This window comes from Falco punctatus (assembly GCF_963210335.1).
Source record: "Falco punctatus genome assembly, chromosome: 4".
Lineage (NCBI taxonomy): Eukaryota > Metazoa > Chordata > Aves > Falconiformes > Falconidae > Falco > Falco punctatus.
Window position 1 is genome coordinate 54,183,401 of NC_137583.1, and position 26,670 is coordinate 54,210,070.

At 35.9% G+C, this 26,670-nt stretch overlaps 1 protein-coding gene across 8 annotated transcripts in view; it reads right to left on the reverse strand.

Moving 5' to 3' along the window:
• Positions 1-1,265: 1,265 nt before the first annotated feature.
• NKTR (natural killer cell triggering receptor) overlaps positions 1,266-26,670 on the reverse strand; it is a 44,881-nt gene continuing 19,476 nt past the window's right edge. For 3 of the 8 annotated variants that reach the window (XM_080387687.1, XM_080387681.1, XM_080387686.1), the window contains 11 exons: positions 18,021-18,050; positions 17,026-17,171; positions 15,557-15,779; positions 14,815-14,970; positions 13,532-13,619; positions 10,466-10,611; positions 6,573-9,509; positions 6,234-6,329; positions 5,841-5,900; positions 5,151-5,243; positions 1,266-3,469 (listed from right to left, as the gene is read on the reverse strand). In XM_080387687.1, coding sequence (XP_080243813.1) covers positions 3,391-3,469; positions 5,151-5,243; positions 5,841-5,900; positions 6,234-6,329; positions 6,573-9,509; positions 10,466-10,611; positions 13,532-13,619; positions 14,815-14,970; positions 15,557-15,779; positions 17,026-17,171; positions 18,021-18,050 — 4,054 coding nt within the window. In that variant the 3' untranslated portion in view covers positions 1,266-3,390. The remainder of the gene's footprint in view (positions 3,470-5,150; positions 5,244-5,840; positions 5,901-6,233; positions 6,330-6,572; positions 9,510-10,465; positions 10,612-13,531; positions 13,620-14,814; positions 14,971-15,556; positions 15,780-17,025; positions 17,172-18,020; positions 18,051-26,670) is intronic. The other 5 variants (XM_080387688.1, XM_080387683.1, XM_080387685.1 and 2 more) reach the window with 5 other exon arrangements.

Consider the following 26,670-nt stretch of genomic DNA (forward strand, 5'->3'; position numbering starts at 1 on the left):
ACCTCCCCGCACATGCTGCTGAAGCTGCCTCAAGGTGACGGTGCCACCGCTACGGCAGCAGGTCCGCAGCACCCGAGAGCAGCCCCGTGAGCCTCATGTTTAACTTCTGCACAGAATAGGGCTTTTTTTTTTTTAAGCACAAAAAGCACCATTATGCATTTCAGAGAAAGGTGGTCAATGGCTTCTCTCTAACAAGGCGCTGTTTTACAGAGGCTGGCTAACGCTTCTGAACACTGTTCCACCTGCTGCCTTTGACGCAGCCATTCACCCTTCCCCTACCTTAAATTATCATTTTTACACCTTTCATCACTATAGCTTACATACACCTGGAGTTCCTACTTTTCCTGCCACCTCCTCAAAGGCAGTGCTCCAAAGTTTGGGAAATGCCGGGTTACCCAGATCACGCTAAAGACTAATATTAAACAAGGAAGCACTTCCACTCAGCCTTTTTACCTCCAACCAAGGCAATTAGCCTTTCTATTAGGACAAAGCTGGTATTTCCAACAAAACCCCGTTTTTCTGGAACACAAAGTCTAAAAAACTAATGTATTAGTTCACTGAGCCACTGCATCTGCTGACTCAAACTAATACCGCGTTTACCAATATGCTACGGAAATGATGTGGGAATGTGTACTTGGGGAAGAATATTTAGCAAAGCACTTAAACTCAGCACATTTAGAGATTTCCGTGTAGATCTGTTAAGTGTATCTTTTCACAAAGGATTGGAACCTTTTAAATATCTTGAGGAAATGGCGAGACCTCCAATCACTGAAATTTCAAAATATTTGTTCCTCCAATGACTATTATATAAACCCAGTACAAAGTCTTGCTGAGGAATCATTCTCTATGTAGGTCAGGAAAAGGAAAGGCAACTCGTATGTAGTCTTGTAAGGGACAGAAGCGGATACAGAAATCTAAGTGTATTTTTAATTTTCCTGCCCGTTTCCCTCAAGCAGCAATGGATTTTTCCAGATGTAGAGAAAACAGCGTTTGCAGATATGTACAAAAGTTTATTTTACAAACAGCAACTACTTTTGAATAACAAAATTGCAAAAACATAGACCAATATTAGAAAACCAGCTCAGGGGTACATTTTCTATCTGAAGCACAATTTAACAGACTTCACTAAGTAAAAATACTACCCCCCTACTTCTCTCACACCCCTCCCCAGCCATCTACCAGATGGAGTTTCTTTATAAAGCTTTGAGTCAAGATATGATAACAACATTAGTGACACTGCAGTAATTTTGGACAACTACAATTAATTGATTTACTGTACTTTATTTCCTTTTCCTAGCCTTAGAAATAGAAAGTCAGCTCAGATCTGGAATAAGACTTAAGTCTGATTCTGGAGAAATTTTTTCTCCAGTAAGTGTTGAGCCACAACATTTGTGTTTGATTTTGTTACACCACTAGCCCACTAGTCCTATTTCTCAGTCAGGGAAAAAGCAAGCACTTAAAACTATGAAACTGCAACAAGCAATGAAGTTAGCAATGAAGTATTTGTTCAGGACTCTGAAATGGCTGCTACTGTTAGAAACCTGTTTGTAAATGTATACTGACTTCAGTAATAAAAGTACTTAATGTTAAAAAGCGTAAGAAGCTTACAAAATATTGATTCAAAAGGATTACGTGCACACATTTTTTCATTGAACTACAAGAGTAGCAGAGTGTGCAAGTCCAGAATTTTGGGTTCTTCTAGAAAGTGAAAAACCTGTATGACAAATTCAGTTTTAGGAACCTGTGTACAAATGTCTTACTCAGCTGTTCATGGACAGAAATGGAGGGCATCATTACAGTCTTTGAACTTCACTTTGAACTCGCTTTTCATGTTTCAGAAAAGTACCAAGAGTGAATTTGGGATAGCTTAATTCAATCAAAGACAGTATGAATTGACGTCTAAGCAAGAAATTACCGCTTTTAATTTTCAAAGCTTGTTGGGTCTTGATGAGATTTTTTAAAAAAATCATTTTTAATATTTGAAAACATTAGAGAAAACGAAAGCATCTCAAGATATTACAGAAAGTCAGTAATGAAAGCTATTATAATACAACAGTACTCATTAGCTGTAATAAAGCTGGGTTAGTCCATTTTTCACTATAGACCCCACTTTTCAGGTTACATTATGCCATTAAAAAACTGTTTCTTAGTACACAACTTTCTAAACACTGAAAAACTTTACAAATTGTTTTAAATTAACTCAATCAGAATATTGCAAAAATTTCTCAATGCTCTTCAGCTTAAATTGATGGGATTTTTGCAAACCATTTACCTGTACCATGGAGTAATTTTTGGTATTGAAGTTTACTTTGAAAGTATTGTCCATGCTTTTTATCAGGCATACCAGTATTTTTGTAGTCATATCACTTCAACAATATATAGTTCAATATCTGCAATATCAGTATCTGATATTCCCTATGGCAAATGGGATACATCTACAGACATTTTATAAAGGAACCATTATTGTTTGTTTTCTCAAAAAATCATCATCACATAAGTTTTCTAAAAAGTGTTTTGAACAAACTCATTATATACTCAGTTTACAACATTCAACTTCAACATGTGTGTTGAAGTGTGCCAAGCACTGTAATACAAGCTGAACTGAAATTCAAAAAGCATTTAGAAACACTTTTTTTAAGACTCTTAAGAACATTGCTGTTTATCAGAAAATTCGCTTTTTAGACAAGTCTGATATTACGATCAGAACTCATTCATCACACTTCTGCTCACTGCTTGTCAGTTTGACAACTCCCACCGTGTACAATCTCACCCTTCTCAGCAGACTTCCGTAATGTCACAGTACAGGAAGGATTAAGACAGAGTGGCACTCTTTGTTTTCATCACCTAGCTGTTGTGTATATACTGTATATAATGCAACAGTCAACAAACAAGACAGCATGGAACCCATCTTCCAGCATTAAAAAAAGCATTTTAATAAACTAGAAATGGCAGCCTTTTTAAGAAGTTTTCTTCACAGTTTTATAATTGCTAGCACATATTTAATAGTGACAGGCAGGAAGCCCCAAGGTGTTGATAAACATACTTGAAGACAGTACTGATTGCTGCATCCAGAAAAGTGGTTGCAGCAAATTCAGCTAAGTGTCATTCATGGCTTGGAAGATCCAATTCAAGGAAATAAAACCTTCCCCCCCTCCCGTTTGTAAAAGTAGCATTTGACAGAAAAAAGCCAACCCAAAATAATAATACTAATAAAAAAATATCAGTTGAGTTCAGTACTTCTCTCCATAAGCAGTCAGTTGAATTGGTAAAGTTTCAGCAAACTCAGTAAACATCCTTCAACTTCAGTTGTGAGGCTGTCAAAAGAGTTTTTTCCTAACAGAATACTGAAAAAAATTATTAAATACAGTTTCCATCGTCAAAAAAACCTTTTCAGCTATATCTGCTGCTTTCACTAGGACTTCGATTGTTGGAGTAACTGCGATCGCTTTCACTGTCAGAGCCATAAGATCTAGAAAGAAAAGATTAAAATGCCTCAAAGTTGTATTTCGAGCTTCAAATTAAAAATCACATCACGTAAAAAAATTGTCAAGACACACGAGACTAGAAGAAAACATACAGGTAGTCTTTTACAGGATCGTATTTCATATAACCAAAGTATTCATTAATGGACACTTAAAATTAATATAATCATTAACTCTATGCGATGAGAACCCTGTGTAATTCAAGTCAAACTGTTTGTAAGGACAGGATTTCTTTCCTTCTCTGATACAGCTAAGAAATCTTCCAAAATAACCATTTTTCTAAATGCCGATAGCTGACTGAAAGTATATTCTAACAAATACAGTTTTATATTGCAAGCATTTCTCAACTAAGGTAACTTCACAAATCCTTGCTTTATATTACTGCTATTTTTTGTTTGAAGAAGGGTCTTAAGAATTAGGCCCTGTAACAAACAACAGGACTGTGTGAGCATCTGCAGAGTGGAAGCTATAGATTAAAATGTTTTGGCTTATCCAGAAGAATTCCAAGCTCAGCACCTGGCCAAACAGCAAGACAGAGTCCAGATGGTTTCAGACAAGCCACAGGACATATTCAAATTACACAGAATAAACTTTCATTAGATTTTTCTAGCCTCCTGCCTGTGAGGAAAGCTTTCTAGATGGAAGGTGAGTGTATCCTAATCAAACATCGTTTCTCTGAAGCTTCCCAACATCCTAAACCAATAATTTTACAAGTCTATTTCCACACACTGGTTAATCTCATTAATTTCTCCTTAAACACAAGATGAAAGTTGTCTACTACTGTCAGAATTAAACAGGGAAATGGGTGAGAGCAAAGCCCATTAAGATGTGGTACAAAGTTGTGGAAAAAATGAGTGCGAGGACAGCAGAGGATGAAAATTTACAGTAGTCTTAAGAGATCTGCCAGATTTACCACTGACTAATGTGGGATATAATAAAAGGTACAAAAGAAATCACTGATGTTCACTATATGTAAGTGTGTGTATATATATATGTACACACACACATCCTGTTCCACTTCTGATATTTGTGAAATTTGCTCACTTATACCTATAATTATAATTCCCCCTAGACAGAACAGAATGAAATTTGTTCTAAATTCATCAGAAGCACAGTGGATTTGCAGGTCAAAATGTTCTTTCAAAATATGTTCCAGAAAGTTAAAAATTAATTCTGCATAGCACTGCAATTTTTAATTTCCCTTCCAGATTTTTTTTTTAAATCCACTTTTGCAGTCTAAGCAAAAAACACTTTATCGGCCAATGGAATTCTTTACATACCAGGTAGCTTTTAATCCATAACAGGGCACTTGAGTCAAATCTTGAGAGCTAGTTCATTATAGTTTTTAAGAAACATTTAAAATTATAAAAAAACCCTCAAATATGCTTATTTTGAATGCATATATACAATGAACTGGACCCTTCTCAAATCTGTCTTACACCAATATCTTCCCCATCCTCAAATTTAGTATGTCAGAAATTCCAATTTCCTCACTCACACACTTGCTCTAATTATTATTGGTTTTAATTATTAGTTTTGGTAACAATGTATTTTATATGCTATGGAGAACCCCCCCACACACATTAGCCTTCATGAACATCATAAATATGTATTTAGCAAATCCTTTTGCATCAATACAGTGTCAAAGCCATGGTAGCAAAAACATACCTGGACCTTCTATCATAACTTCTAGATCTTCGATAGCTGTCACTCCTTCTACTTCTACTTCTGCTATAGTAACTATCATACGTGTATGACCTACTTTAAAGGGAAAAGGAAACTATTGTAAATCTACAATTTCTTGTCTAAAATGCTACTTACTATAAATGTAGGTTCTAAAGACATTTATATGCAGAGATGAGTGGCTACACAGAAATTACTTTGGAAGGATGTGGCAAACAATAATCCTACATTTTACAGAAGTTTAAACACAAGAATCTTCAAACCAACAGTAAAAATCTGAAATTTGTCAACCTAGAAAAGACCTACTAAGCATTTCAAGTTAAGTTTAAACGCGCTAAGCTTTGTGTTCCCTCTACAAACTGTAGATGCAGTAAAAAAAATCTTGTTTGCTAATACTTCTGAAAACAAGGAGCAAAGTGCTTCTGATACCTCAATTTTATTTTAAAAATAAAAAGTAATAGTGAATACATTTCCCATCTCAGATAATCACCTTTAATGCCAGGATGATTTGGTTATTTTCAGCTTTTAAAAGCACCTTATGTTAATTTTGCTTTGATTCAAGTTGCTATCATGATATTATGTTTTTAAGTACCAGTGATAAGGAGTATTCTTATACTAAGTATTTTTACACTAAGTGTATCTATTGTCAAGTTTGTATAAAACTATAATCCATACCTGGATCGACTGTGATGACCATAAGAACTACTTCTGGATCTACTTCTACTATAGGTTCGACTGACAAAAACAAAAACACAGAGACATTTTCAGTTAATCAGAAACAAGTGCTGAGAAGAACTCGGGGCAGAAGGGCAGTGAGAGGAGAGGAACATATTTTGCTCAGAATTCCTTATCTATACTACAAAATATTAAATGAAATAATTTTTCAGTTACAGGAAATATTGACGTCTGACTATTCTAGTTTGCACATTTCAAGTAGATACTTCAGACTGCAGTATGCATAGCTAAGCACATTTCCAACTTGCCCAGAGCCTGAAGCACTGGAATGCTGTGCCTAATTTACTGGTTTTGTAATACACCCCAAAACTATCTCCACTTACGTAAACCTACCTACGACTCTTGTAACTGTGGTAAGAACTGCTTCGACTTCTTGACCGATCTCTACTATACCATCCTCTGCTTCGGCTTCTTGTATAGCTCCTTGACCTAAAATCAATGAACAACTTTAAAAAGCACAAAATGGAATATAACGGAAGAGAAGAGCAGCAGGAAACAGGAAGCAAAAGCATTCTAAAGCCTTATCTTAAGCTAAACATTTATTGCATACTTGCTAAATGATACAGTGCTGTTTAAAAGAAAAATGTGAGTTGAAAAAGAAACACATGTCTTAAAAATATCAGAAACTCCAAGTTAGCACGGTAGGCTATGGGAGTAGCACAAACTTCTTACCTATATGAATATGTAGAACTTCGGGATCGACTCCTTGAGTGACTGTAAGATACGGACCGTGTTCTGTGTCTGGATTTAGACTCTGATTTACTTCGTGACCTACTGAGACTCCTGGAGGGGCTATTGTCATCTCTACTGGGAGATTCTTCCTCACTGGAACTTTCTTGGTTCCTTGGCCTTCGATTTAGCCGTGCTGTTTTTCTAACTTCATCAAACAGAGATCCAGGTCTTACTTTATTTTTAGCTTTTATTTCAATTCTTAAACCTGCTGGTTTAGGCTCTGATGCTGAAGCTACATTTTTAACTTCTGCAGCAGGACTAATTGTTGCTGGCTGTAAATTACCAACACCTTGCAACGGCTTCCATTTATTATCTGTCATATTGCTTTGCATATTTTCAGTAACTTCACTTTTTATACTACAGTCCTTAGCACTAGACACAGGAGCAGAGTTATTTTCTTGCCTTCCTGCTTCTTTTTCTTCTTTAATATTAATAAAGTCTATAATATTGTTTCCTAGCTTGACAGTATCTTGTTCAGGGGTCTCAACCTGTAAATCTTTGTTTCTACTAGCACTTAAAGCCTGAGGTTTAGCAGAGAGAATGACAGGAGACAAAACGTCCACATCAACCTTCCCTGGTGAATTACGATCAGGAGTACAAATCTCCATGTTGTCATCTGTCTGAATAACATCTTCCAATCCGTTCTGGTTACTTTCCTCAGCCTGTTTAATCTCATTCATGCAAGTGATCACATTTATTCCTGAGTTTAAAATACTGGTTGAAGCATTTATTTCAATGCTATCCTTATTGAGGTTACTGCGATCTGGTGAGGCACCACATGTAGTGTTTTTACCTAAAAGGTTTTCATCCACACAAGCCTTTTCACCATTTCCCATTTTATCTTTGACTATTTCATCCTTTTCATAAACTTGCTTTTTATCCTTTATGTCCCTGGTAGGCTGCCTCTCTTTTTTATCATCACTGGTAAGTGGCTTTTCATTTATCTCATCATCATCTTCTTCACCAAACTCCAGAGGGGGTTGCCAATGAAACATTTCTTTTCTTTTCTGAACTTTGTGTTTCTTCTCCTTTTTCCCTTTTGATTTTTCTTTTGCTTTTTTGGAGTGTGATTTTTTAAGAGATTTTTTCAAGCCCTGTTTGTGTTTTTTTGACTTTCCTCTAATGTTTGTTGAGCTAGAACGAGAACTCTCAGATTCAGAAGATGACAACTGTTTGCTTGTCTTCCATGTACAATCAGAATCCAGAAAGCCTTCTGAAGAATTTGATTGCTTTTTTATCCTTTTGGTGACACTAAGCTCTGCATCAGATCCTGATGTGGCCTCTCCTTCCTCTTTACTAGAGGAGGGTCTGGAATCTCCCCTATTACGTCTTGCCTCTCCTCTTTCAGAATTTGATTCAGAGTCCCATTTACTACCCGAATAGGATTTTCGTTTAGTTTTTGCACCACCTCTAGGTTGCTCAGAAGATTTCTCCTTAGTTGCTTTCTTTTTAGCATGATCAGAATCCTGCTCACACTTAAATTTCTCCTCTCCTCTCTCAGAACTTAAGCTATTTTTATCCTGCTTCTGAGTATCTCCTTCTAATCGAAAACGGCCTTCTTTTTCTTGGACTACTTTCATTTTGGCAGAATGCTCACTGTCAGTAGAGAAGTCTGAAGATGATAAACTGTCACTCTCTTTCAGTCCTTGAGAAGATTCATCGTAGTCTTTTGTACACTTATAAGGGAGAGTACTTTCAGAGCTCGTTTCTTGCCTCAGTTTAAGAGACCGAGCTTTTTGATCACTTGATATGGATTTTCTTTTGTTTCTGTGTCTATCATCATCACTAAGGGAATAGTAAGATGTTGATTCACTACAACCTGACCTATCACTGCGGTATTTACTCAGTGACGGTGATCTGCCAGAAGAACGAGATTTTGTCCTAGAGCTAGATGGACTTCTGGATCTCGTGTAAGATCTTGAGTATGACCTGCTTCGAGAGGACCTGCTTCTTGATCTCGGCCAACTATCTGAGCTTCTGTCACTACGATATTTGGAATAACCGCTTCGATCGCTATCAGAACTCCTTTGTTGCTTACGATATGAGGAAGAAGTGTTAGCCTCTTTAACAACTACTAAATTGTAATTAGTTTGTGTGGGTATTAAATGGGTTGTTTTAGCTTTCATCTCCTGAATTCTCTCATAAGATGGCTTCCATGGTTTCTGCCCAGGTTTCCACCTTGAAGGTGGTGGACTATCACTTAAGGGTATAACAGGGAGGTTTTCTGGGACAACTGGTGGTACGACAACTTTATCACTTGGGAGTATAACTGCTCTTACAGGCTCAGCAGTCTTGCTCAACTTATTTTCATTTAATCGTACTGAAATGTTTCGTGGAGAATTGGAAACTGTCTTTTGATGCCTAGGGTTAGAACTTGACCTTGACCTACTTCGAGAACGTGACGATTTAGAGGCTGATCTTGATCTAGAACTTCTTCGGGAATAAGATCTTGATTTAGACCTAGATCTGGACCTGTAGTATGACCGAGTCCCTCTGCTTGATAAAGTTGATGAGCTCTGATCTTCCTTATCAGATTTAGACCAGTCTCTTCTGGATGAACGTCTAGAAGACAATGAAGAAGAACGAGATTTCCTCTCATGATCACAAGATGATTTTGTCCTCCTGAGGAAGGAATGAGAAGATTCTACATCTGATGAGGCTGATGTTTTCTTTTTTTTCATTTGCTTGTGCTTCTTGAAATGCTTTTGCTTTTTAGATTTCTTTTTATGTTTCACCTTCTTTTTCTCTTTCCTGTGCTTTTTGTGATGGCTAGAATATCTCACAGTACTTAGATCAGAATAACCGTTATGTGACCAGGATCTTGATCTCCGGGATGCACTTCTTTCATCCCATCTGCTTGTACATGGGTCACTCAACCTAGAAAACAAATAAGCCCCACACCAAGTGAAGAGTCTAAAATTTTCAGAAAAGCTAAGTATTTTCCCCACTTTCAATGCAGTTCAGTTTTAAAAAAATTAACATACACGCTCCCCTCCTTTACTACCAGACAACTGTGTTTTGACTGAGCTTGTCAGAGCTACTTACAGAGACCTACTTCTCTGTAAGAAATGAATCAGCCAACATCAGCAAATTTTGCATATTGTAGAACCTGTGTAAAGAGATTTAGTGTTTTAACTACCTTAGTCCACAGGACTTTGACCTCCGCAACTACAGGATTCTTAAACCACATTTAAATACAAATTTTAAAACATCTTATTTGGTGGTACACTGCAATACAGTGATAAACTGAATGCACTCAGGATATAAAAAGAACTATCAGAAACACATGCAATCATTCAATAATGATTTTTCAGTTTTCCTTTTGAGGTTTATCTATCATCATTTGATAGAAGCTCATATTTAGTATCAAGTAACCAGAAATTCCAGAGACCTGGCTTCCATCACAGAATTTGCAATTGTAGGGAGAACATATAACTAGAACAATACAGGACTGATGGATTTGATTGTCTTGGTATCCAAAGAAGCCATATAACCAAGTTTGAGACTAAAGGAAATCTGACTTGACTAGCTCTATGGAAAGCAACAGGACACTGGACAGATCAGTTAACTATTTAAGAAGTATCCAAGATGGCACCATCAGAAACAACTCTTTTGAAATTTTTCAGTGTGTGTTCATCTGGTGTCACATTAACAAAGTAGAAAGGTTTTAAGAAAGTTTTCCACTTCTAATTTTCGGAATTTAAATGGAATGTGTTAACCACAAAGATATTTACATTTTTTATTCAAACATGGAAGACATGGTATATCTACAAAATCTATTAAGGCTTCTGTAAAAAACCCAAGGTGTTTTAGATTTGTAGTAAGGATCTTACTTATCGCCTTTGCTCCATTTTTCTCCACTAGGTGGTCTGTACGTTCGTAATCTCTGCATTTCCTCTTTCCAGTGAGGAGGGGTCTCACTGCTCTCGTCATCATCTGATTCGGAACACGATCGTGATCGAGGGGGGGTGTGATATCGCTGTGCAAGCAAAGACAGACAGTTGCATAATGCATTTTTCTTTAAAAAGAGACCAGTTAATTTAGATAAATATATGGTGCCTCTTACACAGATTTTGCATGCATCTTGTAACACAGGCCAGTCAACATTATGCACACAGGGTCCACAAAGAAAACACAAGTTCTAGCTTTCCTGACAAAAACACCCTGTTTTGGTATGCATACATCCTTCGTGTGAGAGTGGATTATACAGCTAGCTGCCTTTTCATACTCTGCAAACATTTATCAAAACTTGAGAGGGGCCAGCAGTTAACCCATTTTTTCAAAACACAAGAAGAAGAATCAAGGAACAGGTCATGGATTCCCTTCATGTAACCCACTTGGAAAAAACACAATTATCGCAGATAACCAAGTTGGTTTTTTTTTAGGATACTAAAGCACAGATGTTTCACTTCAGTTAGCAGACACTTAAGTGCTTGTACGAGTAAAGACAAGCCCTATTTCAAAAGTTACTGCTGTTCAGATCTTCAGAAACGAGAACCCAGTTTAAGACACTTCCCAAGGGGGAAAAAAAACCCCCAAAAATTCACAAAAATGAAGTTACATACTTAAATTATGCTTAGGCACAGCATTTAAGTAGGCAATAAGAGCTACTTGTGCAGCAGAGAAAAAAACTCTAATATTGCTAACTCATTATTTTCCATTACCCAGTTGGATATACACTTAGGCAAATTCTGTGAGGAAATTAGATGCTCCTTGACTCAATAAAGGAAAACATCTAGATTTTACCAAGTATTTTGAGCCATTTTAAAAGCAACTAATATGTGAAAAAGAATAACATATTGCCCCCCCAGAATAAAAAAACCTGAAAGATGCATGTATTGGTTTGTTCAGTTAATTACAGGCAGAAGTCTTTAAGACATTCTGTTTATATTTAAAAAAACCCAACACCACCACCTGCCATGAAATTTGGAGCTTCCCTATCCTCTGAGCTGAAGCAATGACTACTTAAAACCCCCCGAAGCTTGTATAGATGAATGGTATACAATAGGTTGTGAAGGTTTTATGGACCTCCCTAATTCTCTCATATTATACTCAGGAGTCTCTCAGAACTTAAGAGGATTCAAAACTACAAATAAGGATTCTAAAAGGCATCAAACGATTTCACCCTGGATAGAAACTGTTGCTAATCAGACTATTAGAAATGGCAGAAAAATGTTTCTTCAACTAGTTGCTATCCCTAAATTATTTATAGTATTACTGGGTTTTCATTCTTAATTCTGCCAAAAGGGCGCCAGAATTACAAAAGCCAAGACAGACACCCGAATGCCTGGCAAAATCCAATTCCACCCAGCTTTAAGCTATTTTTTCCAAAAGTCTTTATTTACATAAATATTTCAAAGCATTCAATTTAAAAGGCTTCCTTTAGTGTATTCACAAGTATTAAATAAATGAAAGCTGTCAGATGCAGCGAACACAGCTATCAGATTTAACGTCAAGGCTGGCAAATAAAGAGTTGGTTCTCGGGTGAGGCTGTAATACTCCAACACCCAGGTCCACACTACAGCCATCTAAGCTGTTTATTTTGTGGCTGAAAATAATTGCATCACAGGGCTCAGCAGAAAAGTACTTCTTAAATCCAGTGGCTATCACATAAGAAAATCATGCTCAGAGGAGTCTCAGTTACGACCATGCTAACGAAGAGTGTCTTCAGCTATACAGATATTGATCTCTCTATATAAGATTTTTTTTTTTTTTTTTTTTTTTTAGGACTTCCACTTGCAAAAAAACTTGGCAGGACCAAGCCTTGTTTTGGTTTATGGTTGCCCAAATGCTGCCTGCTAAACTGCTTGAGGAAAACATTCTAAAGGGGAAGAATACTCTCAGTCACGGTACGCCATAGTCTGAAATACACCAGAACCAAATGCACAATTACAAAAGCTTTTACTTTCTTCACTCTTCCCTTAACTGAAAAACAACAGCGTAGCTGTGCAGTGTTTTGAGCCTTGTATTATGGGTTATTAGAGAAGAGGCAAGTGGAACTAAGGCAAAAGCAAAAGTCTTCAGGACACGAAAGATCTGAAGTACAAATGAAATCTGCACATAAACAGTGGCAGTCCTTCAGAGAGAAAGGTAGAGGGGGAAAAGAAAAAAAGAAAAAAAGAGTCTGCACATCCACAAAAATGCTTCACTACCAGCACTGCAAAGAAGCAACTTCTAGCCCATGCAGTGTCATCTGTGAAATTACACGGACTCGATCTCAGCCTGGACAGCTGACGAAATTTGACAAACTACATTAAGCAGCTAAAAAAAGGAAACAGAAAGTTGACATAAAATGTCAAAAAGTAGAACAAAGTAAGTGATTCTGCCAAAGCTTACAACAAAACGGTTGCTTCTCTGCAATGTATGTGCAATCCTGAGAAGATGCAAATACCAGAACTCAGGAAAACAAGCAATATAGGTCAGAAAGGGCTGTATACACTTTGGATGCTGTAGAACAGCTTTGTCTACTATTATGTGTTACAATCCTAAAGCTTAACAGAAACAGCAAGGAAATGCAATGAATGGAGATGAGTAAAAGCTCTTGTCACTTCATTACTTTAGAACTTGTGGCTCATGGAGGACAAATTTGGTTGAATTAGTTTTGATCTATAAAAATAAATAATTTTATTCTTATCTTTGAAGCATTCTCATAGCTGAGGATCAAGCATTTATTTTCCCAAACAATCTTTAAGTAACAAGACAGTAACAAGAATGGGAAAAAAAAAAAAGCATGTTATAAGATGGACTACCTGACAACAGTATTTCAGCCTTCTAAGCTAGAATCTGCAACATGTCAACAATCGTTAAATTGTCACACAAAGCCTCCAAGGAAATTCAAAGATCAAGGTCAGAGAAGATACTCTAGGTGAGAAGAAAGAAAAATAAAAATTGTTACATACTATTGTGCCTCTTCCTTTTATTTTTCGTCCAGATTTAGAGACTGATGGTTTCTGGTCAGTCAGAACTGGCGTAGTATCAAGAACTTTCCTACATTAAATTAATAAAATATGAGCTTACATGGGAAAAAAACCCAAAATTAAGTTAAGCTAATCATAAGTCAATCATGCAAAACATTAATCTTATTTATTTTCAGATAGCAGACCTAAGAAATTCAGTGAATTCTCCAAGAAATAAAGCAAGACATGCACAGTTCTGCAACAAAAGGCAAATCAACATATACTTGTTTGCAACCAAATGTGTAGCCTATCTGACTCTCTACCTGTCAATAAATGATAATAACAAACTCTAAGTACTCTTAAGTGGTACGTGACTTTTCTAAAGAAATTAACTGGTGTTTGGTGCACAAATCATGAAGACAACACTGACAGAAGAGTTTCTTGACAGTTACACGACGTCTTAGCACAGGGAATGGCAATTTACAATAGTCCACAGGTTATAAAACCTTGCGTCCTTCCTAAGCAACAAGAGGTAATTTGGCATCCTTTCTGCAGTTTGTGTAATATCCTCAAAAGTAGCAGTTACTCAGGCTTTGGAAACATGAGTAAAATGTTTGAAGAAAACAGGAGACTATATCATTAACTGAAATAAAAAAAACAAAAAGACACCAAACTGTTTTTAGAGATATCTGGCAATGTATTAGTTCATCTGAGTGCAAAAGCAAAGAAATTTGATAGAAAAAGCACCTAACCAAAACTTAGTAGAGGTACGAAAAAAAATAAAATTGAAAGTAACTTGTGAATTCATGACTTCCTTTGTATCAAAAGAGTATTTTCTCATATTCTCAAATATCATAGACTGGTTATAAAATTCTGGTTGACTGATTTTGAACTGAAGTTTCTTCTTCAGTTTAAGAAAAATGAAAAATGACCTCTCTCAATCCCAAGTTTCCCTTGCAAGCAAATATTTGCTGTGGTTTACATTGCAAAATATCTTCTGGAATTAGTCACTCTTTTTTTGCATCATCTGTAATTGAGTTGAAGGTCATAACATGCATGATTCTTATGGACCAGTGAAATTAACTCATTAGATCTCACTGAAAAACCCTGACAGGTTTGTCAGGAGTATTACAAAGAAAACTATAATAAAGACAATTAAATCACCTCATTTAGAAATTCTGACATTACAGTTATCATTTGCCATAACTAGTAATAGAGCATTAGTGGGAAAAATTTTATGCATCGTTTCCATCCAGTCAATAGTAAGAAAGCTCAATGTTCCTTACGGTTCGGGTTCTACATTGACAACAGGCACATCTCTTCTTAGCAAAAATCTATTTTCAGGCACTGGGGGAATTTCTTCAGGACGTACCACAGGTTTGTCCCTCTTTGTGCTAACATCGACTGCTTTTTCTGTTATATCACTCTTGTCAGAAAGGCTGCTATGGGGAAAAATAAGTTAATAAATCAAAATTAACTACCAACTGATGAACACCACTTTTCAAAGTGAATTCCAAAATAAGCCCACATGATGCATCAAACTAAGATGGCTTAACAACCAAAACTTGTTTCATTAACAACCCATTTCAAGTTAAAGGAAGGATGGTGCACTATTATTGGAAAGAAGGGTCAGTTCTCGCTTTACAGCAAATAATTTGGCTTTTAATCTGCCATTTGTCATGAAATATTTTAAAACTATATTCAAATGTATATCGAAGATATTGTTTGCCTAATGTCTCACTTTAACACAGGTATACCAACTCCCAGATTCTTCAACATGCCGAGACTTACTTCAAAGTCGCTCTGGCTTCTATAAACAAAGATCTTAAACTCACACAAAAATCTACTCGCCAAACTCAGCTTTAGGTGGTTTTTTTTTTGTTTAGTTTGTTGGTTTTGTTTATAAAACTAAAGCATCAAAATCCAAACTTAATAAAAGCATTTTCATATTCATTGCTTAAATACTTCATGAAAGCAAACCAGAATTTCTGAGATTTCTCTGAAATTCTTAAATTTAAGGCTAGTCACCGTCTTTGGTTTGAGGTTCGCTTGCACCTTGGATCCTCTTTCCTCCTCTCTTCTTTTCTTCTTTTTCTTGATTGTTTAGTTTTAGCTCTTCTTTTACGCTTTCTCCTTCTGCTTCTTTCATTTTCAGCTTCACTTCCAGATGAAGTTTCTGAAGAGCTTGATGCACTGGAGGAGGAGTCTGAAGCTTCTGAGTCAGAACATACTTTCTTCTTCTTCTCCAAAGCTTAAAAGACATATTTTAAATTTACATTGTGTACATTTGTGTGTGTAATGTATATATAGATAGCATAAAATATACAATTTTGTATATGTGTATATATACACACACATACTGCTTCAGAGCAGCTCTGTGAACTTTTTTTTCACAATGTGTTGCATTAAAATACAATAATAAAAACTTAAATAATTCTGTCTGGTCTAAACCCATATCATTAAAATTATACAAGTATTTTCCAGCAAAGATAGCTGCAAAAAAATTCCTTCAGTTCCTATGAAGTAACTGTAAGAACTTCCATGCGCAGCTTCCACCATGTAAGAACACATATCACTGCAAAACCAAAACCTTTTTAAGTTAATATACAGTAAGTTTATAATTGAAGCTGAATATTAACTTGTGCCAAGCTAATATAAATGCTGAGGAATAAGTATTAATTTTAAGAAGGCAGTTTCCCCCTTTCTATTTTGAAAATGTTATTTTAGGTTATAACAATGAATTCACACCTTTGGGTTACAACAGAATACGCAAAGATCATTTATATTAAAAAAAACCCTGATTTCTTTAGAAAGCAACACGCAGGTTACAAAACAAAGTTTAAGACGGTTAATCGCAGCCTCAGTTGTATATTTCTTATTCTAAAACTTCTGTCATTCTCTCCTTTCTGCATCCTCATATTTTTTACACTAGCTATACTCTTGACTTTCTCTAAAGGACGTAAATAACTACATTATCCTTAAGAAAAGTCAAAAGTGAAGTAGCAAATGCAAACTTATAATACTCCACTACTTTACAGTAAGTGTCCAAACATATATTCAAGATAATTTATTTGCTATGAATTCTTATGAAAACTATGTTGACTACACATACAGCATATAGTAACGTTACATGACCTTAAAACAAACCTTTGGAAATTGCACAAAATTCAGCTTCAAGAAAAGCATATGTTTATGTCTCCATCATTCAAATTCAGAAAAATAAGTTCTAATTACTTTTTGAGTACATCACATTAACGTCAAACGTTAATTAAAAAGAACAGGAAGCAGGCGTATGTTTTCCAAGGCACAAAGGTTTAGGTCAGAAAACCTTTGCCCTTGCTGTGCCTTCCTCACCTATACCAAGACTTCATTCTTACAAGCTTTTCAAACTTAAGATTCTACAGATTTACCATATGATTTTTAGACATTAGCAGAATATTTATACTCTCCAAAACCAATGCCAACATTCAATTAACTTCAGGTATATGTATGCTTACCATCTTTTGCCGATTTTGTAACAAGCACTCCACAGTCAATAACTCGCACATCTGCATAGGGCCTACTTGCAGTATCAGTTTTCAGATTTTCTATTTGCTCTATTACTTCAAAACCAGAAATAACCAGTCCAAAGACAACATGTACACTGCAGAAATAAAATATTTTGAAAGTACAAACATTTATATATTGCTGTAATTATTTTCCAATGAATGTCAGATTTAAAAAGTCATTCTGAAAGAGAAACATACAGCTCTTAAAAATGTATTAAAGTAATAAAAATCGTATTTTTGAAGTTTTACATTTCCAACAATGCCAAAATTTCATGCAACATGAAACAGAGGCCCACTCTGCCTCAATTTGAAATACTTGATGTTATTGTATTCTCTTTGACATAGGCAGTGTAAACGTCATAATTTCTAATCTATCCTTCTATTTCTGAAATTTTATGTAATAGAGAGATTAAGAGTCTATATATAAACATGACAAAGTAGTGCAGTTTTCCCCAGAGAAGAAGCATTTATAGGTCTTTATAAACTCAGCGTACAAACTTGCACTGGCATTGCAGGGACAGAAATAATTAAGGAATACCCAGTTTTGTTCTACAGTACCATACTGCTCTTCCCTCCTTCCATTTGCTCCATAACTTATACTTCCAGGAATAATAGATTTGGGGGATAAAAACATGCCACAAGTACTATCCAAATACATTAAACCTGACATTTTAACTCACTGATTTATGGACCGAGGGCAGCAACCAGCTTTAAAGAAATAACCATAGGATCTAAGACCTTCCAAGTTTTTGGCCAGATTTAGGAAGTAAGTTGTGACTTGAAAATTTTACAGAACCAGAACTTGTTTTCCATCTTGTTTTGTTGTATAATCTTTCACAGAAATAAGAATTTTCCTCCATTGTTGCCTACTTTCAATATAACGCATGAAGACTTGCAACCTTCAAATTTTAGCCATCGTTGGAGAAACTATAAAGGATTCTTACCCATCGAGATGAGGAGCAGGTTTTGTTGTTCTGTTTGACAAACAGCAAGATGGTAAGATGGTAAAAAAAAATAATCAGGGATTCAGATGAAGTAAAAGAAGAGAATGGCACAGAAAAAAAAAAAAAAAGAAGAGGTGAAGGTAAGACAAAAAAATAGTGAAAAAATCCAGTTACATACATGGAATTAAAAAAACTTTACAGATTATAAACACAGGCTTTTTTAAACTTTTACATGGAATTTGTTTTTAGTTTAGCTAACTGCATAACTGAAAATTGTACCAAGTATCATTTTAAGCATGCAATAAACAATTTTCAAATAAGTGTCTTTATATACATATTCAAATATAACTCATGTTTTTAATCACAAAGAAGATACAATTTGGCAATACATATTGGGTAACTAATGGAATTTAAATGTTTCTGAAATTGTTAGGTTATTCCATTACAAGGACACTTTAAAGTCAGTTTATTTAAAAAAAAAGAAGAGAATTATGTGACAGATTCTCTGCTTCACACCCCCCTCTCCACCCGACTTCTTTCTTACTCTCCATTTACTTGACTGGCCTCATGACTCTGAATACAAAGCAATACTTCTACGTGTAACCATCAAGACCTACAGCACTTCAGCTCGTAAGCTCCCAGGCTTCCCAAGCCCACAGCAGCACAATGCAAGCAGACATTATGTGTGCTACCCTGCAGTTTACTTAGTTGATAAATGCAGATTTCCTCCCTGTTTTTTGGCTTCCCACATTTAGCCATTTCTAGCCTGAAGGGGAAATGCAACTGCATTACATTTTGTACGCTATCCTAATAGGCAGTTGGAGTTATGCCAAATTTCTGAGTTTACTTCCAATTAGAATATTCAAGGCTGTGTATATATAATTATACGTTAACATTCACCTTTTTGATGATAATGCTATGACCTAGCATCTCTCTATATCCTCTTTCAAAAAGGACAGAAAATTACTTCTACAAGTAAGCCTGCACTAAAGTTGCACAGGGAACCTTGCTATGCAGACAAATTCAGTAAAGAACATCAGAACATGCTTATATATTGGGGGAGAAAAAGACACCATAGAAGACAACATAATTTGCATTTGAAGTTATTTTGATATTTGAAAACATTCTTCATCTCTTCTCCCCAAGCAATATTTTGCCATTCTAGCCTTCTTCCAATAAACTCCCTTCTCTCAAAATGAATAATCAATCACAGATGCTTTTTCTAAATTTATAGTAACACAGATGTGGTACAATGAAGTCAGTTTTTCACTGCTCTAATAAAATACTACTTGTTAAGCACATATCTTCACTCAAGCTCTGAACTATGAGGTCACAAAACACTGCAGTGCTGGAACACATGCCAAAAGATGGAACTGTGAACCAGGAGTGTTTACACTCTTCATTTTTTTTAAGCTCCAAATGTCAACCAGACATTCCACTTCTATAATACTAAATAATACAGAAAACTTCTTTGGTTTAACACAGGGAAAGAAATGCTATCAAGACAATATTTAATTTCTCAGAGGTAAGGGGTGTTCTTTGCTCTTCCCTTGCTAATACAACATATTGCTACAAACAGAAAAATTCTTACAGCTTTCAAAGTTCTTTAAGCAAAAGTTAACTGCATTTAACAACCAGCGGCCTTAATTATAAAGCTGATTTAAAGCAGTGAAAAAATAGAAGTGGGTTTCCTCAGTGAAACCAATAATAAACAAGACTTGGTGTTCAGCATTAGCTAGAAACAGCACTAGGTTCAAACACCAGCATACGGATGCTGTAGTCATGTGCTCCTGCCATACAGCAGCAGCGCTCGAGGACCAATTGAGCAAATTGCCTAAGCATGTCTTTTCTTTAGACTAGTCCTCAATAAGCAAAGAAAGGGATAGTTGGAACATTAAAACCCATGTAGAGGTTTCTTCCATTATACTGGCAATTTGATAAAATGGATAGGATTTTCCTCATTTTCTTGTTCATAAAGTGAAAACAGAAGGGAAATCATTATCCAAAAAGAAAACTTTTCAGATGCATGACAGAGTTAGGAGACTTAACAGACTTCCTATGGGAAGCAGAAACCCAACTCCTCATGATGCTTTTGAAATTTTTTTCATCTCAATGTTACAGTTGGAACATGACATTTATTCTGCAAATGTGCACTTTAAAAGACCACTTCAAAAGTCTTATGCTGTGTTCTGCCTTTTTTTGCTTTGGCTTCAAAATTTAATCAGGAGAAAACCTACTTACTGCCTTTGCACTACAGACCTAGAGTCATGATGAGTGCTTTCCCCCAAATAATATTTTAACAAAAGTTTTCTAATACAACACTTTTATAACTTAAAACATTCAAAATCTGCCTTACAATATATACTGTTATCCAAGTTATTTACTGAAGGACAAATACCTTTCCTCGCTCAAGTTTAAAGTAAATTGGTAGTTAAACTGCTGAAGAAAAAAGCATCTTTTTGATAAAAGTGTGTTATCACCCCACCCACCCCAAGAACCTCAGTCCTAACAAAGGATTCAATGCACATAACAATATGATCAAAAAAAACAAGATAAATAAAAACAGAAAGAAAAGGAAAGGACACAGCCTTAGAGGAATGAGACATTACCTTTGGAGCGCACGATGTAACACTGTTTCTGTAAATTTTACACAAAAATGGCAGAAATAAATTGTAATACATTTTCAGACAAAACTGAGTCTATGTTTATTAAATACAAGTTTAAAATTAATATTAATCAAGTTGTATGCAGAACAAGGATGCCTAAAAGAGGGCTCTAAATTTTCTTTAGAACACAAGGTACTTTGAAAACTACAGTAAGCTCTCCTTAAAAACAAAAAGAAACCTATGGACATAACCTGCTGGCATACACTATTACAAAGATAAACAGTTAGAAAAGAGAATCCTCCCGCTCCCCTCTAAGTCTCAGTCTGGCAAAAGCGTTAGAACACATACACAACTTCAAGCAGATGAATAACTGGTTTCAGTGGGTTTATTCACATGCCTGCAGTTACATAGGTGTTCAAATGCGCTACTGAATCCAATCCTACATATATGCTTTGTAGGATGGCATACAGTTTAAATGTTTTGATTTACAAATGAAATGTGTTAATAAGTCTATAACTTCAGATGTTTCATAGTTAGCTGATACGTTCCTTGTATTATGAAGTGTTTCTAGAACTAAGAAAAATAGGTGTTCTCTCCAATATGTGCATTGCTATTGTTCAGAATCATAGAACAATGAACACACTGTAGATGCAAAAAAGACAAAAAAAATTATGCACCAGCTCATATCATACTTTTGGTCTGGTATAATTCTGCACAGCAGCAATGTTTTAGAAATGCATTATCAGTTTGAGCTTATCCATATTTTCCCCTTCCAAATAAACTACTATTTCTTAATTATGCCTCTGCATATTCGAGCTTTGAAATGATCTGTTTGTTACTCATTACACATAAGAGCAGCATCCTGTGAATGCTTTCACACGGGCTGTGCTTTTACGTAAACTTTTGATCAAGCTACTGGGACCTGCCTGTGTGATAACTTCATACAGACCACTTCTGCTCAAACACAACACAACATCAGCTCCTTTCACTTGAATTTTTTAGAGTTCTGTATTACTGTCAACTGTTCAATTAGCTCAAAGGTATTTCATTCACAGTACACCCCCCCCCCCCCCAACTGTTTATTAGAAAAATACCTGTTTGGGACACCAAAAAGACTTAGAAATTAACCACTTTTAATAAGCTGGTAACATTCAGAAATTGTAAAATCAAAACAAGAGAGTCCTCACTATTGTATCCTTCATTTAGCAGATCAAAGTTGTTTGTTTGAATTTAGTAACTAGGCATGGCACCACATTAAAAACATTTTTAAAACAAAAAAGCTATTCAGTTTTGAGCAAGAAAGCAGAGGCTTGAGACACATTAAACCAACAATATCCTCAATATGGAAAAAAAATAAATCTAGCAGTAATAACAAAACAGCCTCAAGTTTTAAATAGCTTTTGAACACAGAGACAAGAACTCCAAGCATTTGAACCGATAAGGACCACAGCCTAGGACTCCTCTAAGTTGTAATAAGGACATATTCCTCAGTAAACTACATGGCTAAAAACCAAGGCAATAAATCAATTATTACACAAAACTTCCCAATGACAAAGAGGGTGGTTACTTTTTTTTGGCCTCCTATTGTTTTCTTTATGCTTCATTCTGCAAAGCCGCTTCTATTTCTCTAATAAGTGTAGCTTGACAGATTTTGGGTGACAATGGAAGCAAAGTTAAGCCCACACAAGCATTTGTAGGATTAGGAGTCTCATTAATTTTTTAGTACTTTATATACTTATTTTCACATGATTTGCACTTATTTTGTATTGCGACTTTCCTTAGTAGCAGGTTGGGTATGGCCACATGCATGATGGGAGGTGCACTAAAGAGACAAGATACCATTATCAGATCCGCTCAACTGAGAAGCGGAATACATTACTCAAGAAGAACATCACCCAACAATACAGCCAGTGAGCTGGAACATCCAAGAACAGGCTGACTATTCCCCTCCCAACTCTAAATCAGGGACCTAAAGACATTAGCTGCATTTGTGCAATGCTCTAGATGCACTCCCCCAGTAACCAAAAACAATGAACCTTTTCGGCAGCAGTTCAAAACAGATATTGGAGTATATAGGAAAAGGAAGAAGATCCTAGAGTGGTTTCTGTCAACCTCTACCCCATCCTAGAGATTCCATATATGAGTATCAACATGGAAACAGGACAATTATGCTACAACAGATCCCTTTAGTAAAGAAAAGTGTAATTCCAGTATTTTTCACAATTCCAAACATTATACAAGGATGGTCTCTGTGTCTTTTCTGCTGGATTTCAACAAGATGCATTTCTTCAGACTAGAAAATGTTTCTTAGACATAAGTGTAAATAGACTTGGCCTATTTAAAGTACATGTGCACAAAAACCGTAATTCTTCCTCAGCTAAACATTCCCCTTTCAATCCAACTGTTACTCCTATTGGAGTAAGAAAAAAAAAAAAGGTGGGGAAAATCAGTCAACTAGCATTAAACAGCACTTCCGACAAGATACATACACACATCTCTGACTCTTTATTCTACTTTTGCATCTTGTCAGTTTCTACCAGTGCTTTAATTTATGTTCAATCTTTTACTGGCCTCACTGGAGCTTCCTAACAATACTTACACTGTCTCTTCCATGCTCGGTTCTCTATTGTTGCTTATAAATGCTGCAAGCTCACTCATGCCAGAGAAATTCCTGATGAACCAAGGCAAGCTAATGATACTTTAGGATTGGTCAGATGCTTGTTTACATTAAATTTAGTCTGGAGCTTCTATTTCAAGTAAACCTGACCATTTTAGCTCAACTTTTAACAATTTTTAGGCATTGCATAGAGTCTAGTTGTGACCAGTTAGTGCAGTCTGCCAAAAAACTGTTCACTGCTTGATTGCGCTCTGTAAAGACTGGTTGTTCCAAATGACACTTTTCTGTGGAGTAATTAGGGAAAGCACTTCTGATGAATAAGCAAAACTGTTATAGTCAGGGTTTTTGCTATTATCTTAGTCCTGCTTGGACAAATACTTATATAAAAGAAAGTAACTTATTTACATCTCTTATCTGTTACATTTGACATGTACAACAGAAATAGATTTCTCATCCCTGAGGTTACCTATGAAAAAAATGCAAACCGATCTAAAGAAGGTCAGCTGGAGATGAACTACTTCCCTTTCTAAAATTCTAATCAATAAAATTCAACACGTTCAAATCAATAAAAAAAAAAATATTTAAAGGCTGCCACTGAAGACCGCCTTTCACACATTTTCAGGTTATATTTGAAGAACATTTTTTCCCCAATGATAAATGGCTGAATAACTGAGCATTCTTTCGAGTATAAGAAACATATCTGAACTTCAGCTTAAAGTGTATCACTCAAGGATGCAAACATATTATTAAAGAAAAGCTGTATAGATGCACAGTACATTCCCTAAAGTAATCAAACAAATGTCATTATGCAAGACTAACTGCTTTAATATACTGCATTTTAAAGTTCAGTCAGAAACTGCCTAAGTAAAATCCTTAGTAGTTGTTTCCTACTTTGAATCTTGAAATCCAAACTCTCCATGTTATGAAGCAGAAATGAAGTACCACCATTAAAAAAATCGGTACAAAAAGATTGTTGAACTATGGGTTTCACCATCCATCCTTGCCTATTTGTAAACCAAGTTACTAAACATGAACCTGACTTCATAACTCACTGCATACCTACACACATGCCGCAACAAGCAGCCTCAGTGGCTTCTGTACAGATTCTGGAATCGTATGGTATTCATTCCCAGGATCAGCTGCAGTACCAGAAGCCAAAAGTGGGATTCAGCTTAAATGCTTAAACTTTAACAGAGTAAAAGCATCCTCGGGTGAGGCAGGCATCTCAGCTGCTGGTCAGATCTAAGGAGAACACTCAGCTGCCAACACATAGGCATCTTGAACTGTACCCTGTCTGGCTTCCAGCCGCTGTTTCAGGAGTGCAGGGTGTCTTACAGGGGCTACATCATATTTGCACTCCCTGTCTTGGATTTCCCAATGGTGTCTCAAACACTAGATTTCTGCATGCGGTAAAATGAAAAAAGCCCTCGTCAAGAGGGTCACAGAAGTCAAGAGCATTACATGCTTGAAAGACCTGACAGCAGCCTACCTAAACCTCACTGGTTATACCAGGAGTTTACCTCTGGTCTTGGTTCACTTGCCCGACTCTAGGGCAAGCTGGTGCCATTTAAGACATTACAGGATATCCATGAAATCTGCATGGGGCAGGCAGGTAAGACACAAGACCTTCAGAACATCTATATATACTTCTCCCCTGGCAGCTGAATTCCAGGTTGGACACCCCAGAACCCTGAGGTCAGCTTTAGACTCCTACAGGCAGCTAAGGTGAATCTAGCTTACATGGAGACAATTATGTTTAGCTATCTTACTCTGCCTGAGTTCCCACCAAACTAACACTTTCTCTTTAATGGTGATTTTACTAAAAAAACCTCAGAATGTTTGAAGAAATCTGCATCTTTCAAAATACTTCTGCAATTGATCAAAGTGCTCATGAATACTGTTCATTTTATGTCCCATGTAAATTACAATTTAGCATCCAACACAACCTTAGGTTGTTTTAGTATGTGGGGAGAGAAAGTGTTTATGTCTGATCAATCTAATTGAACAAGTAAGCAGAGTCTACTAAGCATAAGGGAAAGAAGATGACTTCTGAATCAAATCCAAGAAAGAAAAGAAACTTTAGAGCCCTCAAATGATAGCTTCTTGACTGATGTGACATCCATTAATTTTTCATGTATGTTGTTCAGATAAGCTTAAAAATGGAAAATTATGACAAGCAAACCAAAAGATAGGTAACCAAGTAGTAAATAGTGAACCAATGTCTTGCAGAGATCTTATTAAGCCAGAGGTCGGTTGGTGTGGGTTTTTTTAAAATATAGATTGTTTTCCATATGAATGTATATAAATACCCATTCAGATTTACTGTAAGGAATCACATAATTTAAAATTTAGTTTGAAGGTAACAGAAAAGAAGCTTTTGAGATTATTTCCTCTCTACGGAAAGTCAAGACAGTGGTAACTGTGAAAGCCTTCCTCTTAGGTTCCTATTAATTTTCCATTTTTAGGGCATTCTTTAGGAAAAGACCTAAAAATGTCTCATATCTGAACTTCATCACATCATACTGAAGATCTTTTTCAGGCAAAGAAAAAAATATTCTTGAGGACAATTTACTCCTTTACTGAAGACAGTGAAGCGCCATTCATTCTTATCCCCCAAGAAAGATGGCAAAGAAAAAATAGTTTTTCCAGTTAAGTAACTACACTATAATTTACTTTGGAAAACACCAGTGTTATTTCACAAAATTCTTCTCAGCACAAGCCCAAAGTTATAATCCCAATCTTTCCAAATACAAACTGATAAACATTAACAGAAGACAATTTTTAAAAGGGAGTTACCAGGAGGAATAAATCACATAAAAATTAGCAAGTTTAACAATACTAATACTGAACCTAGAATGCACCTACTTTAACCAGACGACCCTGACATACCAGACCTGAATATTTATTGATGGTAGAGTCATGCAATTTCTACAGTTATAACAGAATATGGCTACACACTAGATGACTAGGTTTATTTTTACATTTTTTTAAGGTAATGAATGAAAAATCTGATTGTCAGCACATCATTTTACACAGTGTTGGTACCAAAGTAGTTGGTATATATGCACAAGTAAACAGAACTATGCAGCAATATAGAAGAAAAGCATGTCAGGAACAAGCACTCCAAAATAAAAACGAAAACCCAAAACAATAAACAAAACTCCCACTCATCCTCCCCATACTTCCCCCAAAACACCCAACTCCCTGCAAAACTAAATCATGATATTTTAAAGATTTATATGAATCATTATATTTTAAAGAGCAAATGCAAAACCATACAACCAACCTCTAGATCTCATTCCCTTTTGCATACAATGCTCAACACTGTAATCTGCAGATAATCTGTTAAGATTTGGTTGTTGCACACACAAAGCCAAATAATCTATTTTCTGGACACTAAGAACTTACTACATAAGTCATATTTTTA